This window comes from Pteropus medius, unplaced genomic scaffold (assembly GCF_902729225.1).
Source record: "Pteropus medius unplaced genomic scaffold, Ma_sr-lr_union100, whole genome shotgun sequence".
Classification (NCBI taxonomy): Eukaryota; Metazoa; Chordata; class Mammalia; order Chiroptera; family Pteropodidae; genus Pteropus; species Pteropus medius.
In genome coordinates, this window is record NW_024346062.1 from 12,727,773 (window position 1) to 12,742,291 (window position 14,519).

Genomic DNA, 14,519 nt, shown 5'->3' on the forward strand with positions numbered 1-14,519 from the left:
TATAAAGCAATTCAATATTTTGCCTGCTGCGAACCCCACTGACTGTTGATATAATGCAGTTGATTTACATTCCTCTGCCAACATTCGATTGGGAAAAAAATTTCATTCAACTCAAACAATGACTGGGTTTTTTGAGGACAGTCTCATAACTACAAATACTCACTTGAGCTCTTTAGCAAGACTCTCAGTAAAAAACCATCACAATGCAGTAGGGTTTCCAGAAGCAGGTTCCAATTACAATCTGGCTGGGATAAGAGCAGTTTCAATTGACCCTCGGTTGTCAGTCGTCCAGCTGATGGAGTCCTTTCAAAATGCAAGATAAAGATGGAATAATGAAGTTAATTTATCTATGAAATTAATAGCCTTAAAGTACAGATGTAATGCTAACTCCTTTAAATGTCAATTCCTTCAAGATTACTCTGAAAATGCTTTCACGCTTGCTTACTTTAGGGTTGCTCAGGGAAGGAATTACATTTAATCTTAACTAGCTAAAAGCAAATTAACATTTGGTAGCCTGCCAATCTTAAAACTGATACAAAATAACCATGCCTATATTTCACAGAACTATGTCTGTTTTAGTTTCATAGAACAAATAAAAATCATTTATGAATTTATTCGGAATACATTTATTTGTTCATTCACCAACTATATGACTACCTACTGTATGTTACTAACTCCTTTCATTATTCATAGAAAGAAGTTACAATGGGTTTTGGCTACTTTTAAATTTGTCATAAACTATGATTGCTGATAAAACTAAAGGAATTCAAAGGTTCTGTCAAGGGTCAACTGCAATCTAATTATTTAATACATAAAGCCTTAAATCAACATGCAATTATCAGAACTACTCTAACAGTCACACAGCTACCTACTTGGTAATCATTTCATCAAAGAGAGATAATTCCAAAGCAAATAAGCTTTTCCTTGGGAAATTAACATGTGTTGAACACAAAATGGAAATCAGGTCCCTGACATCACCACTTTCATTTACTAATGAATCAGTAGGAGATAAGAAAGTAAAGTAGAAGGCGAAAACGGATAACATAATTCACTTTTTCCTTCTAAAATCTTAAAGTTTAGCTTGGCTAAAGGTCACATTATCTAAAATCAGCTTACAACCACCACAACAAAAAAGGCAAGAAATAATCAAACTCAATCTGGTTGCTGCCATAAGGATTGTGGGAATAAGGTGGCATTGGGAAGGAAAGGTATGATTGAACAATGTAAAAACGTGAATGAGAGGACCATAAACTTCAGAGTGGAGAAAAGCAGAACAAAGGATATTGCTGAGAGAAACAATTTGCGGGATCATTTCCAGATAAAATTTACAGAGTGGTGAACCATCCAGATATAACAGAGTCTAGACCAGTGGTTTTCAAAGCCTGGGCCCTGGACCAGCAACATCAGTGTCACCTGCGAACTTACGAAAAATGCAAATTCCCAAGCCTCATCCCTTAGAGATTTTGGAGTTGGGCCCCAGAAATCTGTGCTTTAACAAGCCCCTCCAAGAGATACTGATGTACACTAAGGTTTGAGAACCACTGTGGTAGGCAGTGTTTCCTGGAGCACAGATAGTAAAGACAGACCTAGTCGGCCTCGTCTTTCCTGCCTCTGCGCCTTTATGCCCATTCAAGCCTAACTCGGCTGCTGCCCCTGCAATGAATTCTTCATAATCCTTTACTTATCTTAATCCTACCCATCCTTCAATCAGCAGCAATGATATCACTTTCTTTGTGAAGTCTCCACTAAACATTTCTCTCCATCGTGGTTTATCTCACTCTGAATTAACGCACTTATGGCAAAATATACACATTTAAGCACTTTATTATTTCATCAGTTAAAGCTTTATCTCTCTACTCAGATTCAAGTCTCGTGAGGTCACAAAAACTTGTTTTAACCTCCAAAGCTCCTATCAGTGAACTAAACACATTTAAGCACTCTGTGAATGTTAACTGATTGAATCATATGCCCACAAATGGGTAGGCAAACTCTTACCAAAAAAAAAAAAAAAGCGGGGAGGGGGGCAGTGATGCTTTGCCAACAGGCTGGTTTAAGCGAAAGTGAGAGGATGCAAAGATATAAAATGAAGAAGTTTCAAAGCATCTTCTCCTTGGCTTGGCATTTGGAACATCTCACAACCTTATGATACACAAAATTTCTCAGCCCGCATCTGGACTTTGAACCAACTCAGGCTTCCCATGTGAGACTCTGATAAACATGACTTGAAACAGAGAAACTCCTTGGGCAATTGCTGAGGCCTGTGTTAGCTAGGGAAACTCCTGCCCTGGGTGGGTGGTGGAGAGAGGAGCAGGGAGCTATTTTACTTAACTCTCATGCAGAAGATTCAAGTCCACCACTTCAGGCATTCTGAATTACCTTGGGCATTTCCAAATTGGTCCGGCTCTTGCAGTAGTTCCAGACATGATACCAAGAGAAGAATCCACTAGGTGAGCCCCTCAGACTGAAACGCTGAAGCAAATCCTCATGATGGCAGTCCCTATTTCTCTCCTAAACTCCAAGTGCTAACTTCTGGGAACTTGCTTGGGGTTCAGCAGATGGAAAGCAGCTAATTGGTGGTAAGTGGTATAGTAAAATTGACTTAAGTTTTGAACACTTCCTACCTATAGATTTTACTTGAGTTGTGTGCTGATTTAGGGATACATTTAATGAACTGAACAATCCAGTTCGATGGAGTGTAGAAAAAGAGGGGGATCTTTGAGAGACAATCTAAAGAAGGAGACAGGAGCCAGATCATGGAGGGCCTCATTAGCCATGGTGGGGATTTGGGGCCCATTGACGAGTTTAAGGCAGATGAGTTTCCTGATTTGACAGTAGGGTGGAAAATAGATTGGAGAGGGTTAATGATTTGCTCAGCCCTTTAGACATGTAATAAAACAAAATAATTTTAGTGTAATTTCATACCACTGTATCTGAATACCTGGTTATAAATAAAACCCCTCATTTACCAGATGGGAAGCTGTTTGTTGAAATGTACCTCAATTCTGGGATCTTTCAACTTATCACAAATTTTGAAATGTACAGTAGAATGACTCACTATGAGGAAAAATAAAATATTACAAACATTCCTCAATCACTAAGCTCTGAGTAATAAATGCATTGAGGAGTCTGTGTTGGGCATATGGAGAAGCATATGTTCCCTCATCCTTTGAGCTGGTAGAGCTGTGAAAGTGAGATTAGCCTCACAAAAAATGACAGAAAGGGAAATTTTATATATATTTTTATATATATGTATCAAATATGTACATGTTGAATTCCACTATAATACAAAGAAGAAAAGAAAAATGTATAAAACCACTGGAATGTATAAATCTTGTATTGAGAGACAGGATGAATTTATGGTTGGGTTATATTAGGCTTATATTCTAATAAGTGCTATATTTCTGGATATAAATTGGCCTAAAGAATTTTTCAAATCCAGAGAGTAAGGATACAATAATGAGATTCAATCATTATTAATTTATGAAACTAACAGATTACTTTTATAGAATCGCCAGGCAAAATCTTAGCTGTATTCAGATGTTTACTTTATAAAAATTCTTCTAGTACTTCAGTTGTAATTTCTGAAATTTAAAAATATGTATTCGTATTATAATAGAAAGTTTAAAAAATCTTGGTTCTATTAGTGCACGCCAGCCTGAGTTTCCACTGCAATATGAGCAACCTTACGGCTTAGACCATATGACCATGGGAGTCATTGATCCCACCATACATGTGTCATGCAGAAGCTGCCAGACTAGTGGAACACTGGAATGGACTCTGAGCTCCACAGCTTGGAGATGACAATCTGTGGGATTAGGGTACTGTCCTTCAAGATTTAATATTCACTTTGAACCAACAGCCTTTATATGATACTATGTCCCCAACAGATAAACTACATGGATCTGGGCACCAACAGGTAAAAGTAGAAGGGATCCCTCTCCCCAGTACTCTTGATGATCCGTTTGGGGGAATTAGTGCTTTCTATCCTGGTAATCTCCACAGGCATTGTGAGAATGGAGGTCCTGGTTTCTGTGGTAATCCTCTACCAGGGAACGGTTAAGAATCTTACTAAACTTAAGTTACGGCTGCAGTCTGGCCGTTTTTCACTTCCCATGCCAGCAGTCTATCAGGCAAAGAAATGAGTTACTATACTGGTAAGGGCAATTAACTCTAATTGCCATGAGAAGTTAGAGTTGCTACTGCATAAGAGCAATAGAGAGGAATACATCTATAATTCAAAGGATTCACCAGGGCAACTCCTTTTTGCTCTTATGACTTGTAATCACCATAAATATGCAAGTGAAATAACCACACACCGGTAAGTGAAATGACAGCAAGGGGTTCAACCCCTCAGGAATAAAGGGCTCAGCGATTCCCCTTGGCAACAACAGAGATCAGCATTTTGACGCTTGAGGGTGAGAGGAAGCTGGAATAAGAAGTAGGGGAATATAATAAGGAATATCACTTGCAGAGTCTGAAATAATTACATCAGGAGATACTCTAGCTTGTCCCACTAACTCTAATGTAATAAAACATTTTTTTCTAAAGAAATTCTGACCAACTATTACCTAGAAGAATCAAGGATAGGACTCAGAGCACTTACCATGGGAAATGGGTGGATTTCCATTGTGCAAGGGATAGACCAAAGCACATTTTGTCAATGTCCCCACATCCTCTTGCCCTTACCACTTGGCTGGTACTGGCTTGATTAAGAACCTGCATTTCTCTACCTTCCAGCAAGAGAGCCTGAAAATGCCAGTTAATTAACACCCCCAGTGCAGCCCTCAATCAATAACTGATGGAAACTGCTGTATAAATACCTTAGCATCCTTGCTCCTTTGGTGGGATAACTTTGAAATGTGAATTTCACAATGGCTCCAAGAATTTCTCCAGAACATTTAAGTTCTGGTTACTCCTTGGTAGTTGGCTTGATTACACTAATTTTTATTTGCCCTCTTCCTTTGTCTCGCTTACTCACTCCTCTTCCTATTTTTTCTTCCACTTAGTAGATGAACTACTGTCTCTTGAGTCCTTGTCTCAAGGTCTGCTTCTTGGGGAAATCCAAAATAAGACATGCATGGAGACATTTAGTATTCATCTCACTTAATCCTTGTTTCAGAATTATTGAGTAACTCATCCAAGTTCATTTAGCTAATAAATGTGGCTGCTGGACCTTGAACCCAGGTCTCTCTGAATTTAAAATCCATATTCATTTCACTACTCCACGTTTCTGTCCACGTAACCTGGTTGTTATTTTGTGAGTAAGTCCTACTTTCCAGCATTGAAGCCATTGGGCTCTATTTAATCTCCTGATTGAGGATACCATGGTTTTGACCCAAAATCAAGATTGTGGTCTCAAGGCTAATTCCCAAATTGGAGCATGTTATTCAAGGTATCTAGGGACTGATTTTGACCAGATGGTTCCTGTCAAGGATTACTGGTCCAAATTTATACCAGAGACCATAAGTTACATGATTCAGAGAACAAAGGCAAAGGCATAACTAAAGAGAAACTGAGAGTAAAAGCCCTAAAGTGGGAAAATGAAAGCAGAGGGGAAGCCCCAGTATTACTATACTTTGCTTTCCAAAACTGATTCTTCAAAATCTTTCTAGGAAAATAAGCAAAGACAAATCTTTAAAGCAATTTTGTCATCTTCCTTTAAGAAGATAACTTTAGTACCTGAGAAAAGATTTGGGGGGCGGATGGGAAACCAAAATATTTTCTCTATCATTTTAACCATAAAGGTGTAAAATATATGTAGTTATAGCATTGAAAATGTTTGCGTATATTTTAATCTCTATAATGGGTATAGCCAAGTCTCTTTGATCTTTATAATTAAAGATAATCTAATAAACAGAAATTAGGCAGGGTTCACCTAAACGTGTGTATATAGTATTTGCCTTGATTTTTAATAACTTTGTCCAATAAGGTAAGTTGACATTCTTAAAGAGTCTCATTGTTTCAAGGCTGGTTGTATCTACACTAACTGATGTACAACTTGGAGGGTAGGCATTCAACCTATGAGAACCTCTATTATTTCCTGATTTTAGCGAATTAAACTTTTTCACTTGAAATGACCTTATTTCCTCAGAATCACCCAAAAGTCATACCTAAAAGTCATAACCCTACCTCCACACTTTAATATTACACAAGTTAGCATATCCCACTTCTAAAAATCTATAAAAGTCTTATTTTAATTTTTAAAATAATATTACATTTCAGCCATCAGTTTAGGACTCTTTCCGAAGTACTAATCTAGCACTTGACTCCTTGAGACACTGGACACTATCCAATTACTCAGCCACTCTTTCTGAGGAGCCGAAGTTATCTCTCTGGAGCTTTTAACTATTACTGGTCCCTGTCTACCAGATAATTAATATCCTGTTACAGGGAGTTGAAGAAAATTCTCCCCTGGCATCATATTTCTAATAAGTGCAGAGATCCAATGAGGAAGCAGTTCAATATTCTCTACACTTTATCTTATATATATAGTAGGTCCTTTTAACATGTTTAGATAATTGATAAAATCTGCAACTTTCTAAAATATGTAGCTCTTTACTAACACAACAATATCCAATGATTGTTTAGTAAGTATCTGCGTGATGAGTGCCATGTAGGCACATTAATTCACTTAATCTTCATGACTGCCATGAGAGTATCTCAGAAGTTAAGGAATGAAGATGTTTCAAGATGAAAGAAGTAGACAATGATATTGCATACTGTTTTCAAGTAGGTCAGTATAAATATAAATAGTTTCATATAGCAAGGGAAACTGAAGATCACATAGATCAACTTACTTCCCCAAACTACAAAACTATATAAGTCTACAAACCATGTCTCCCTAATATAAAAACTTATAGTTGTCTTCTATTATCTCATTACTGGTTCAACTGCCATGTTATTATTTATATAATGCCTTTAAAACATAATAGAAAATGAAAGATATGCATAGATATAAACCTTAGGATATCTAGGTACATCAAGTACCTAGTTCATTTGACATTTTCATTTAATAATTGCTCCATAGGCATGTGACTTTCTGAAAATCTTATCAAAGATCCCGCTGCCTGTCCATCCATGCTCCGGAATAGCTACTTAAGAGCTTTGGTGTTAAAAAGCTCTCATTACTTCTCCCCTGGATGTTGGCTCCATGTCAAAGCTTGGCACCTCATCAGAATACAAGCTCTCTAAGCTCTTTTTCTCAGTCCTGTGGAACAGCTGTCAGCAGCAGCTGGGAGACCAAAGCTCTTTTTTCATTCTCTTCCCCAGATGTTCTCTCTTCAGGATACTAGAAGCCACCTCCTCAATAAGACCATGCTTCCCATGACTGAGCGTTACCACTCAGAACAAATGATTGAAAACAGTTAAATGTACCATTTAATATTGTAATACCTGATACAATACTACTTTGAACACATTTGGTCCTTCTCTCACTCATTTATTCAACTAATATTTGTTGGCTGATTTCTATGTGCTAGGCCATAGAGAAACAATAGCAAGCAAAAAAAAAAAAAATAGTCCTTATTTTTACAGAATTTAGTGGAGAATACATACACAGTTTCAATAATCATACAAATATAGATATGATTACAATTATGAAAACTCAATACAGGAAAAGCAAAAGATGTTGTTAGAAGATATAATAATAATAAGTGGACTAGTCTTTGGGGTTAAATGAAAAGCTTTCCTACAGAAGTCATATTGGAGTTGAGAAAGGAAGATAAGTTGGCATCAACTAGGTGATTTCAAGAAAATGGAAAAGCATGGGCAAAGATCCTGTGGCAGAAAGGAACACGGCAAGGCAAGACAATGTAAACAGGCTAATATGTGAAGAGCAGAATCACAGGGTACTGCAGTATCAGAAGAGGTTGCAGAGATAAGTAATCCACATCTATGTAGGTCTTATAGGCCATGATAAAAATGTTTTCTGTATATATTTAAGGACAAAGGGAAATTCATGGAAGGTTTTTAAGCCATACATGTAAAATGATAAAACTTAGTTTTGGGTTTGAGAAATATCTGGCTGCAGTTTGGAGAATATTGGAAATGGGAGTCAACATATACACAGGAAGGAAAAGAGGAGATTTTTGCAGAAGTCAGGGGAGAGTTGATGGTTTAGACTAAGGCAAAGATTGTGCCATGTGATAGCAGATATTATGGTTTAAAATTAATGAGACTTGGTAATGGATTAGATGTAGTAGAAAAGAAAGAGGGAGGTATTGCCTCTTAGGTCTGTGGCTTGGAGGTACCATTAGCCAATTGCATGGAGGTACCACTAGCCAAAATAGGGAATAACAGAAGAGGATTAGTTTGGAGGGGAATATCCTAAGTTTAGTTTTGCTCATGTTGAGTTTGAGGCATCTTCATGATCCATGTGTAAATCTCAAGCATTCATGTATGGTTGTCACCCATAGATATACATATGGGTCTGTAGTCCCAGGAGAGGTTAAAATTAGAGATACGAATTTGGGTACACATGAGGAGTACATGAAGCTGCAGGCATGTATGACTTCACCTGGAAAAATGTTCTATGATACAACTCTAAGGATGTTCAATATTTAATGGTCAGTTCAAAGCAGATGAACCTGCAAAGAAGACAGAGAAACAGAAATAGGAAAAGAAGAAGGAAATTGGGAGAATATCTCAAGAAGAAAACAATAGTGTGTCTTAAGGTGGAGAAAGTGGACAATGGTATTTTATGCTATCGTTAAATAGGTCGTGAAAGTTGTATTCCTCACCAGTATGTAACTATTTGAGGAAAGAGACTTAATCTCAAACTTCACTGCCTAACTTTTCTCTCAACATTAATACCTAGCACAATGCCTTACTTGGAGAAAAAATTTTAAATGCATTTATTGAATGAATGGACAAACATTAGGTGAACTAAATAAAAGACTCACATAGCATATAACATAATGAAGCCAAAGGTAGCTTAATATATATATAGAAGGTATATAAATTTAAAACAAGGTTGCCTATAGTAAAAGCATAATAGAAACAAAAGTATAGTAGAAAGAAATACCTATAGCTCGGAATGGACTGTCCACAAATCAAGACACCGTGTTGTCATCATAAAAGAAAACGAGCAGTGTAGAATGAATGGACTGTTTACTCACACTGATTATACTACTTGATTTCGGTATGCAGTTATGATCTACTTAGCTAAGGAAGACCTAAAAATATTTGGAAATTTTAAAAAATATACAAGAAAATGAAGATTTTGAAAATAATAAGCATTATAACACAGCACAGTATAACTAAGATAGTACTCTTTCCTGAACATTTATATAAAAGCACAGTATGGTATCATAGTATTAACCTTGTGATTAATATATTCTCCAAATGCTTTAGTTTAATTTAATATGACATTAATTATCTTTTCTAAATCAACTCACATTGTTAGCCTATACTATTCCTAGGAACAGTACACTTTACTTATTACTTTGAAAATACGTTTACTTTCCCTAAAGCAAGCTCTTTTAAACTCTGTTCTAGAGATTCTAGGAAAACATGAAAAATTCTGTTTTTACCAATTTGTAAACTTCATAGTTTTCTCTAGTAATCCTATAGAGAAATATATGATCCATATAACCATTTATGCATTTGTAACTCTTATTTTAAGTTATAATTTCATATCCTCCTTGCTCTGTTTCTTCCTTCTCACCTACTTTTAAGTTATTATCTTAATACATTTAATACTATTTAAAGCTGACTGAAATCCTTTCTGAAATAATGCACAGGTATAAATAAACGAGCAAGTAGATGAATAAATTATTAAGATCCTCTGTAATATTAAGTATTTCGGTCACATGTCCTCTAAGTTTCCACTTTTCAAAAATGAGAACTCTAAAATATTTTTAGTTTGTCATCATCTGACCCATGTATTTCCCGGAACAGTTTATTTTAGTTGCTAAAGTGAGAAATGGAGTTTTGAAAGATAACTTGGGGTAAAAGACACACAGAAACAGCTGATATATGTGAGAAAAATGGAGGGAAAGGTGGAGATTTTAAAGGTCATAAGATGATGGTCTAGGAATTCCCATTTCAATGTTGGACAAATGCAAGTCAATAACTTGAGTAATTTTGAAATTACTTTTACTGCTGTCCTAAGTTCCTTTGACTATACCACTGTTCTGAACATGTCGAATCATCAATCATACAGATCACATCTTTCTAAACAGATTTATATGGACTCGTTGGAGAATAATCGTCAGAAAGTACTGCACTCAGTGTAGGGGAGGCTCATACTGTACCTGGTATAGAGAATTTAGAAGAGCAAAGGAGAGAACCAAAAGCATCCTGGGAGAGAAAACTATATAACTAAAAGGACTGAAGTTGATAATAAGCAATAAATAAAAGTTAAAGGTATAAAATAATTGTGTCTTAAAAACAAGTGAGAAGACTGAGAGCTGAAGCAGAGAAGATTGTTGGGTGCTTCAGGAAATAAGCCAGGATAGACAGTGTCGGTGAAACAGAAGCTACTACGGGTTCTTGAGCAGAAGACTGATGTAATGAAAACAGTAATTTAAAGATGATAAATAATAGTAAGACAGACTAAGGTTGTTATAATGAGTTGGAAAGAAAGGATGGTTCTAAGAGAACTATGGAGGAAGAGGTAAATGAACATCACCACACTGAGAATATGCAAAGCAGCAGCTCAACATGCAAATCATTCTTAAGTTTCTGCCCTGGATGTGTTTAAAGAATAAGAGAAAAGACATCAGGAATGGAAAACAAGGGAAGAGTGGAAGGAAGGCTCAATCAAGGACATCATTTTGGGTTTCCAGTAATACAGTGGGTCACTTAAGAAACATAGGAAGCTGGACATATTGGGGTAAAGGCAAATGTTCAGAGCTAAAGATGCAGAGCTAGAAATATCTATAGGGAGGTAATAGGGTAAGTTATGTGAACAAAAGAGCAATAAAAAAATGGGGTTCTTTTTGCTTTTTTAAAAGTTTTTAACTTAGTAAAATTAAATTGTTTTTATTATAGGAAATTTGGAAAATATAGAGAACCACACAGATAAAAATAAAAATAAAAATACTTTACAATCCTACCAAAGATAAAAACTATAAACTCTCTGGTATATATCCTTTTAACATTTGTTTTTTATGCATACATTTTTAATGCTATTTGTATAGGTATATGGCTCAATACTTCTCAATTGTATCCTACATCTCAATAAACATTCATCCTGTGGAAAACAGAGGTTCTCTTATCCTGTGAGTTTGGGGAATTGACATACAAGATTCCTCCCTTTGAGATAAACACTATACATTAGTATATCAGAACCCCCACAATTTTGAACCATAAAAATGACTTTATATAACGGATAACTGACGATTTAGATTTTTCACACATTCTTGTTAACATCACCCTGAACTGCTTTCCCCTTGAAAGACAGAGGTGTAGTTGTCAGAAGCTTGAACTTCAAAAGGTACCAACCCTAGATTCAAGTCTGCCTCCCAGCTTTGTTCTCTTCTTATTACTTTCTTCTCCACGAAAGAAAAGGTTTAAAAGAGATAATGTACATGAAGCACTTGTTATGTTTGATATGCAGTTATCACTCTAAAAACTGGGCCAACTTTGATGATGTCATAATTACTAACCTGCAGTTTCCTCTTAACTATAGATCACAATTATTTGTCTTTAATATTTTTTAAAATCAGCTCTTTTAATGACTCCACACTAGTCTATCGTATGGCTATCACATAATTGATTTGTCTAATTCCATACTGTGGAACATTTATTCCCATTTTTTTTCTTTCACAAATAATGCTTCAGTGAACATCCTTTCACATAAAACTTTGCCAACAGTTCTAAGTAATTTCTTATGTTTGATTCCTGGATATGGAATTGCTAGATAAAGGGGCATAAATATTTTTAAGGTTTTTATACAGCTTGCTAAACCACCCTCCAGAAAGCTTTTTTCAAATTGCATTTCCAATATGGGTTGACTGGTCACCCCATGTTTCAATTTTTGTGTTAGGATAATAGTAGAGACTGGTTGCTACACAGAAGCAGAAAGAAATAAAGTTTAATACATTTATAATTTCTTTAGGTACAGAAAAGTTAACTATAAGAAGTAGTTGTTTGAAAGATAAACCCATTTCCATGATGACTTCCCAGGCCTCCAGCTGGGCTGAATGGAACAAGCTTGGAGGTGAAAGTCTTATATAGTGATATCTAATGGGGCATAACTCCGATGGTTATAGATTAAGATAAAAGCAGGTAATACAAACAGATTAAAGCAAATGTGAAAAAAACGTGGCAAACAAATATGTTTAGAAGTTTGGAACTGGTCAAAATGACATGGGATTTTTGCTTACCTGACTCTGAAAGATCCAGTTGTTTAATTTTTTTTGCAATAATGAGTATTAAAGAGTTGGCTGTTTAATTCTCAATGACATAAGAGTACATTTACATGCAAGGTGACAGGGTATTGAGATGAAAAGATATTGAGGGTATTCCATTTCCATCAACCAATCATAAAGAATTAACCAGAAATCTTTTAAAAGTTTTGTATGTAAGTGAAGTTACAACAATACACAAGGGGCCTTGAAGGTAAGATCTATGTCTCATTGATCTTGGATACCTCATTACCTATATGGGGATAGGCACTTAACAGGTAAATCATATATGTTTGCTATATTTATAGAAACTTTGTGTATGAGGTTCTCATAACCTCAATTTAAGGGTAGGATTCTTAGTCTTCAAGAGAAAAATATAATTAGTCAATTTAGATGGTGAAATCATTGATGGTATATTTCCAAGATGAATCAAGAATGTACGGGGATTAACAATATCTCCTTTAGCTAGACATAATATATTTACTCACAGATACTAAGGAAAAATACTTTCCAATGATATGTTCAGCTAAGAATCAAACTGCCTTTTCACATAATGCTACAAAATGGAAGTACATTTGATGCTTTAAATGATTGTTCCTATATTTAAGTAAAGTTAATTAAATAACAAGTGAAATACCTACTCATAATCAATCCTTTTCATGACTCCGCATTAGTCTACTAAATGGCTGTCCCATAACTGGTGTGTCTAATTCCACACTGTGGGACAGTTTTTCCCATGAGGCAGTTATTCCTGTTTCAGCTAATTCTAAGGCTCTGAGTTAGTTACATAAATTAACCTGTTTTGCTGTCTTTTTTTGAAAATTAGTTGGAGAACTGCCAAACTCCAGTCATGAGTCAAGAAGGATGAGTTTTAAAACAGCTAGGCAATTAGCTAAAATGGAACTAAATCCCAAAAACTCACATTTTCTACTACATCACTAAAGCTATAAGTTAGTGGAATAATTATAAGGCCTGTATCTTGGATTCTTGAGCTAAAAAAGATAAACAATATTCTTTACTTACTTGTGTATTGTAAAAGTTGAAGTTATTTTTATAAGATGCATTTACCTCCATGGATAAAAGTTTTCTTAAACTTTAAAAAGAATTATAGAATTATAGATAATATAACACTCACAGGTTCTCACCTGAGTATAGAAGGGTAAAAATGTGATATGCAAGAAAGCCAATGTAATGGTTGCTTGAAAAATGGTTTTAAGGAATCTGAAGGAGAATCATCCATGCCATGCTGAAAAGTCCTAAGGAAATACAAATAATTATTTCAGAATATATAGAAAACATTAAGATACTTTTTATTTTTACTTAGTACTCAAAGGTAATGATTTTACACAAAATTGTATTGTGCTACAATGGACAATACAACCACTTCAACCATTTGAAATTTATGTCAAAAGGTGACTCAGAGGCCTCTATATAATAATTCTTACACTTGGAAAGGTATGATAATAACATTTTCACTTAATTAAAAAAACTCTCACATCATAAAATTTTTCAAAAATAAATGTATAAAGAATAGTATAATGAATACCACTTATCTCTCTCTCCTCAAGCTGTATCCAAGAAATGTCAATCTTTGGTCATATTTGCTTTGTTAATGTAAAAATATTTATCATAAAGGTACCTCTTTTTACTTTTTAAAGTTATTTATAAAAACCAAAAAATTAAGATTTATAATTAATTTCGTATGCTCCTAAAGGCCTACCAAAAGCTTATAAAAGAGAATTTAACTGTAAAATACATGACTATGATTTCAAAATTAGAATAATTTGGCCAGAATATCTGATGTACAATGATCTTTGGAGAAGTGACTATAGCATTTTTCTAGATTGGGCCAAACTCAACAATAAATTTTGAAGTAATAGGAAAGGATTTGTTACATAAAATCTTTAGTAGATAGCTTGGTTAATAAAGATATTATAATAACAGGACACTGTATTCGCCTACATGGCGTTAAGAGTGACAACTGGAAACGTCTTAGAAATGGAATTGTTTGAAGTGGTACAATCTCTCTTTATATAAAGTACAGAAGCAATAGCATCTTTTAGATAATATGTAGAATATAATTCCATTTTGAAGGATCATCCCTGTCTTTTTGTTTCACATCCTGCTTTTTGTAATCTCACATTTTCTATATTTGACCTCTTTCTCCCA

General features: G+C 35.1%; 1 protein-coding gene across 20 annotated transcripts in view; it reads right to left on the reverse strand.

Annotated features, from left to right (window-relative positions):
- The window catches only part of KIAA0825 (KIAA0825 ortholog), a 355,235-nt gene that overhangs the window by 223,986 nt on the left and 116,730 nt on the right, over window positions 1–14,519 (reverse strand). For all 20 annotated transcript variants that reach the window (XR_005655479.1, XM_039875078.1, XM_039875074.1 and 17 more), the window contains 2 exons: window positions 13,496–13,606; window positions 164–303 (listed from right to left, as the gene is read on the reverse strand). Coding sequence is in view for 19 of the 20 variants with exons in the window: in XM_039875078.1 (XP_039731012.1) it covers window positions 164–303; window positions 13,496–13,606 (251 nt within the window). In the remaining variant the exon portion in view is untranslated. The remainder of the gene's footprint in view (window positions 1–163; window positions 304–13,495; window positions 13,607–14,519) is intronic.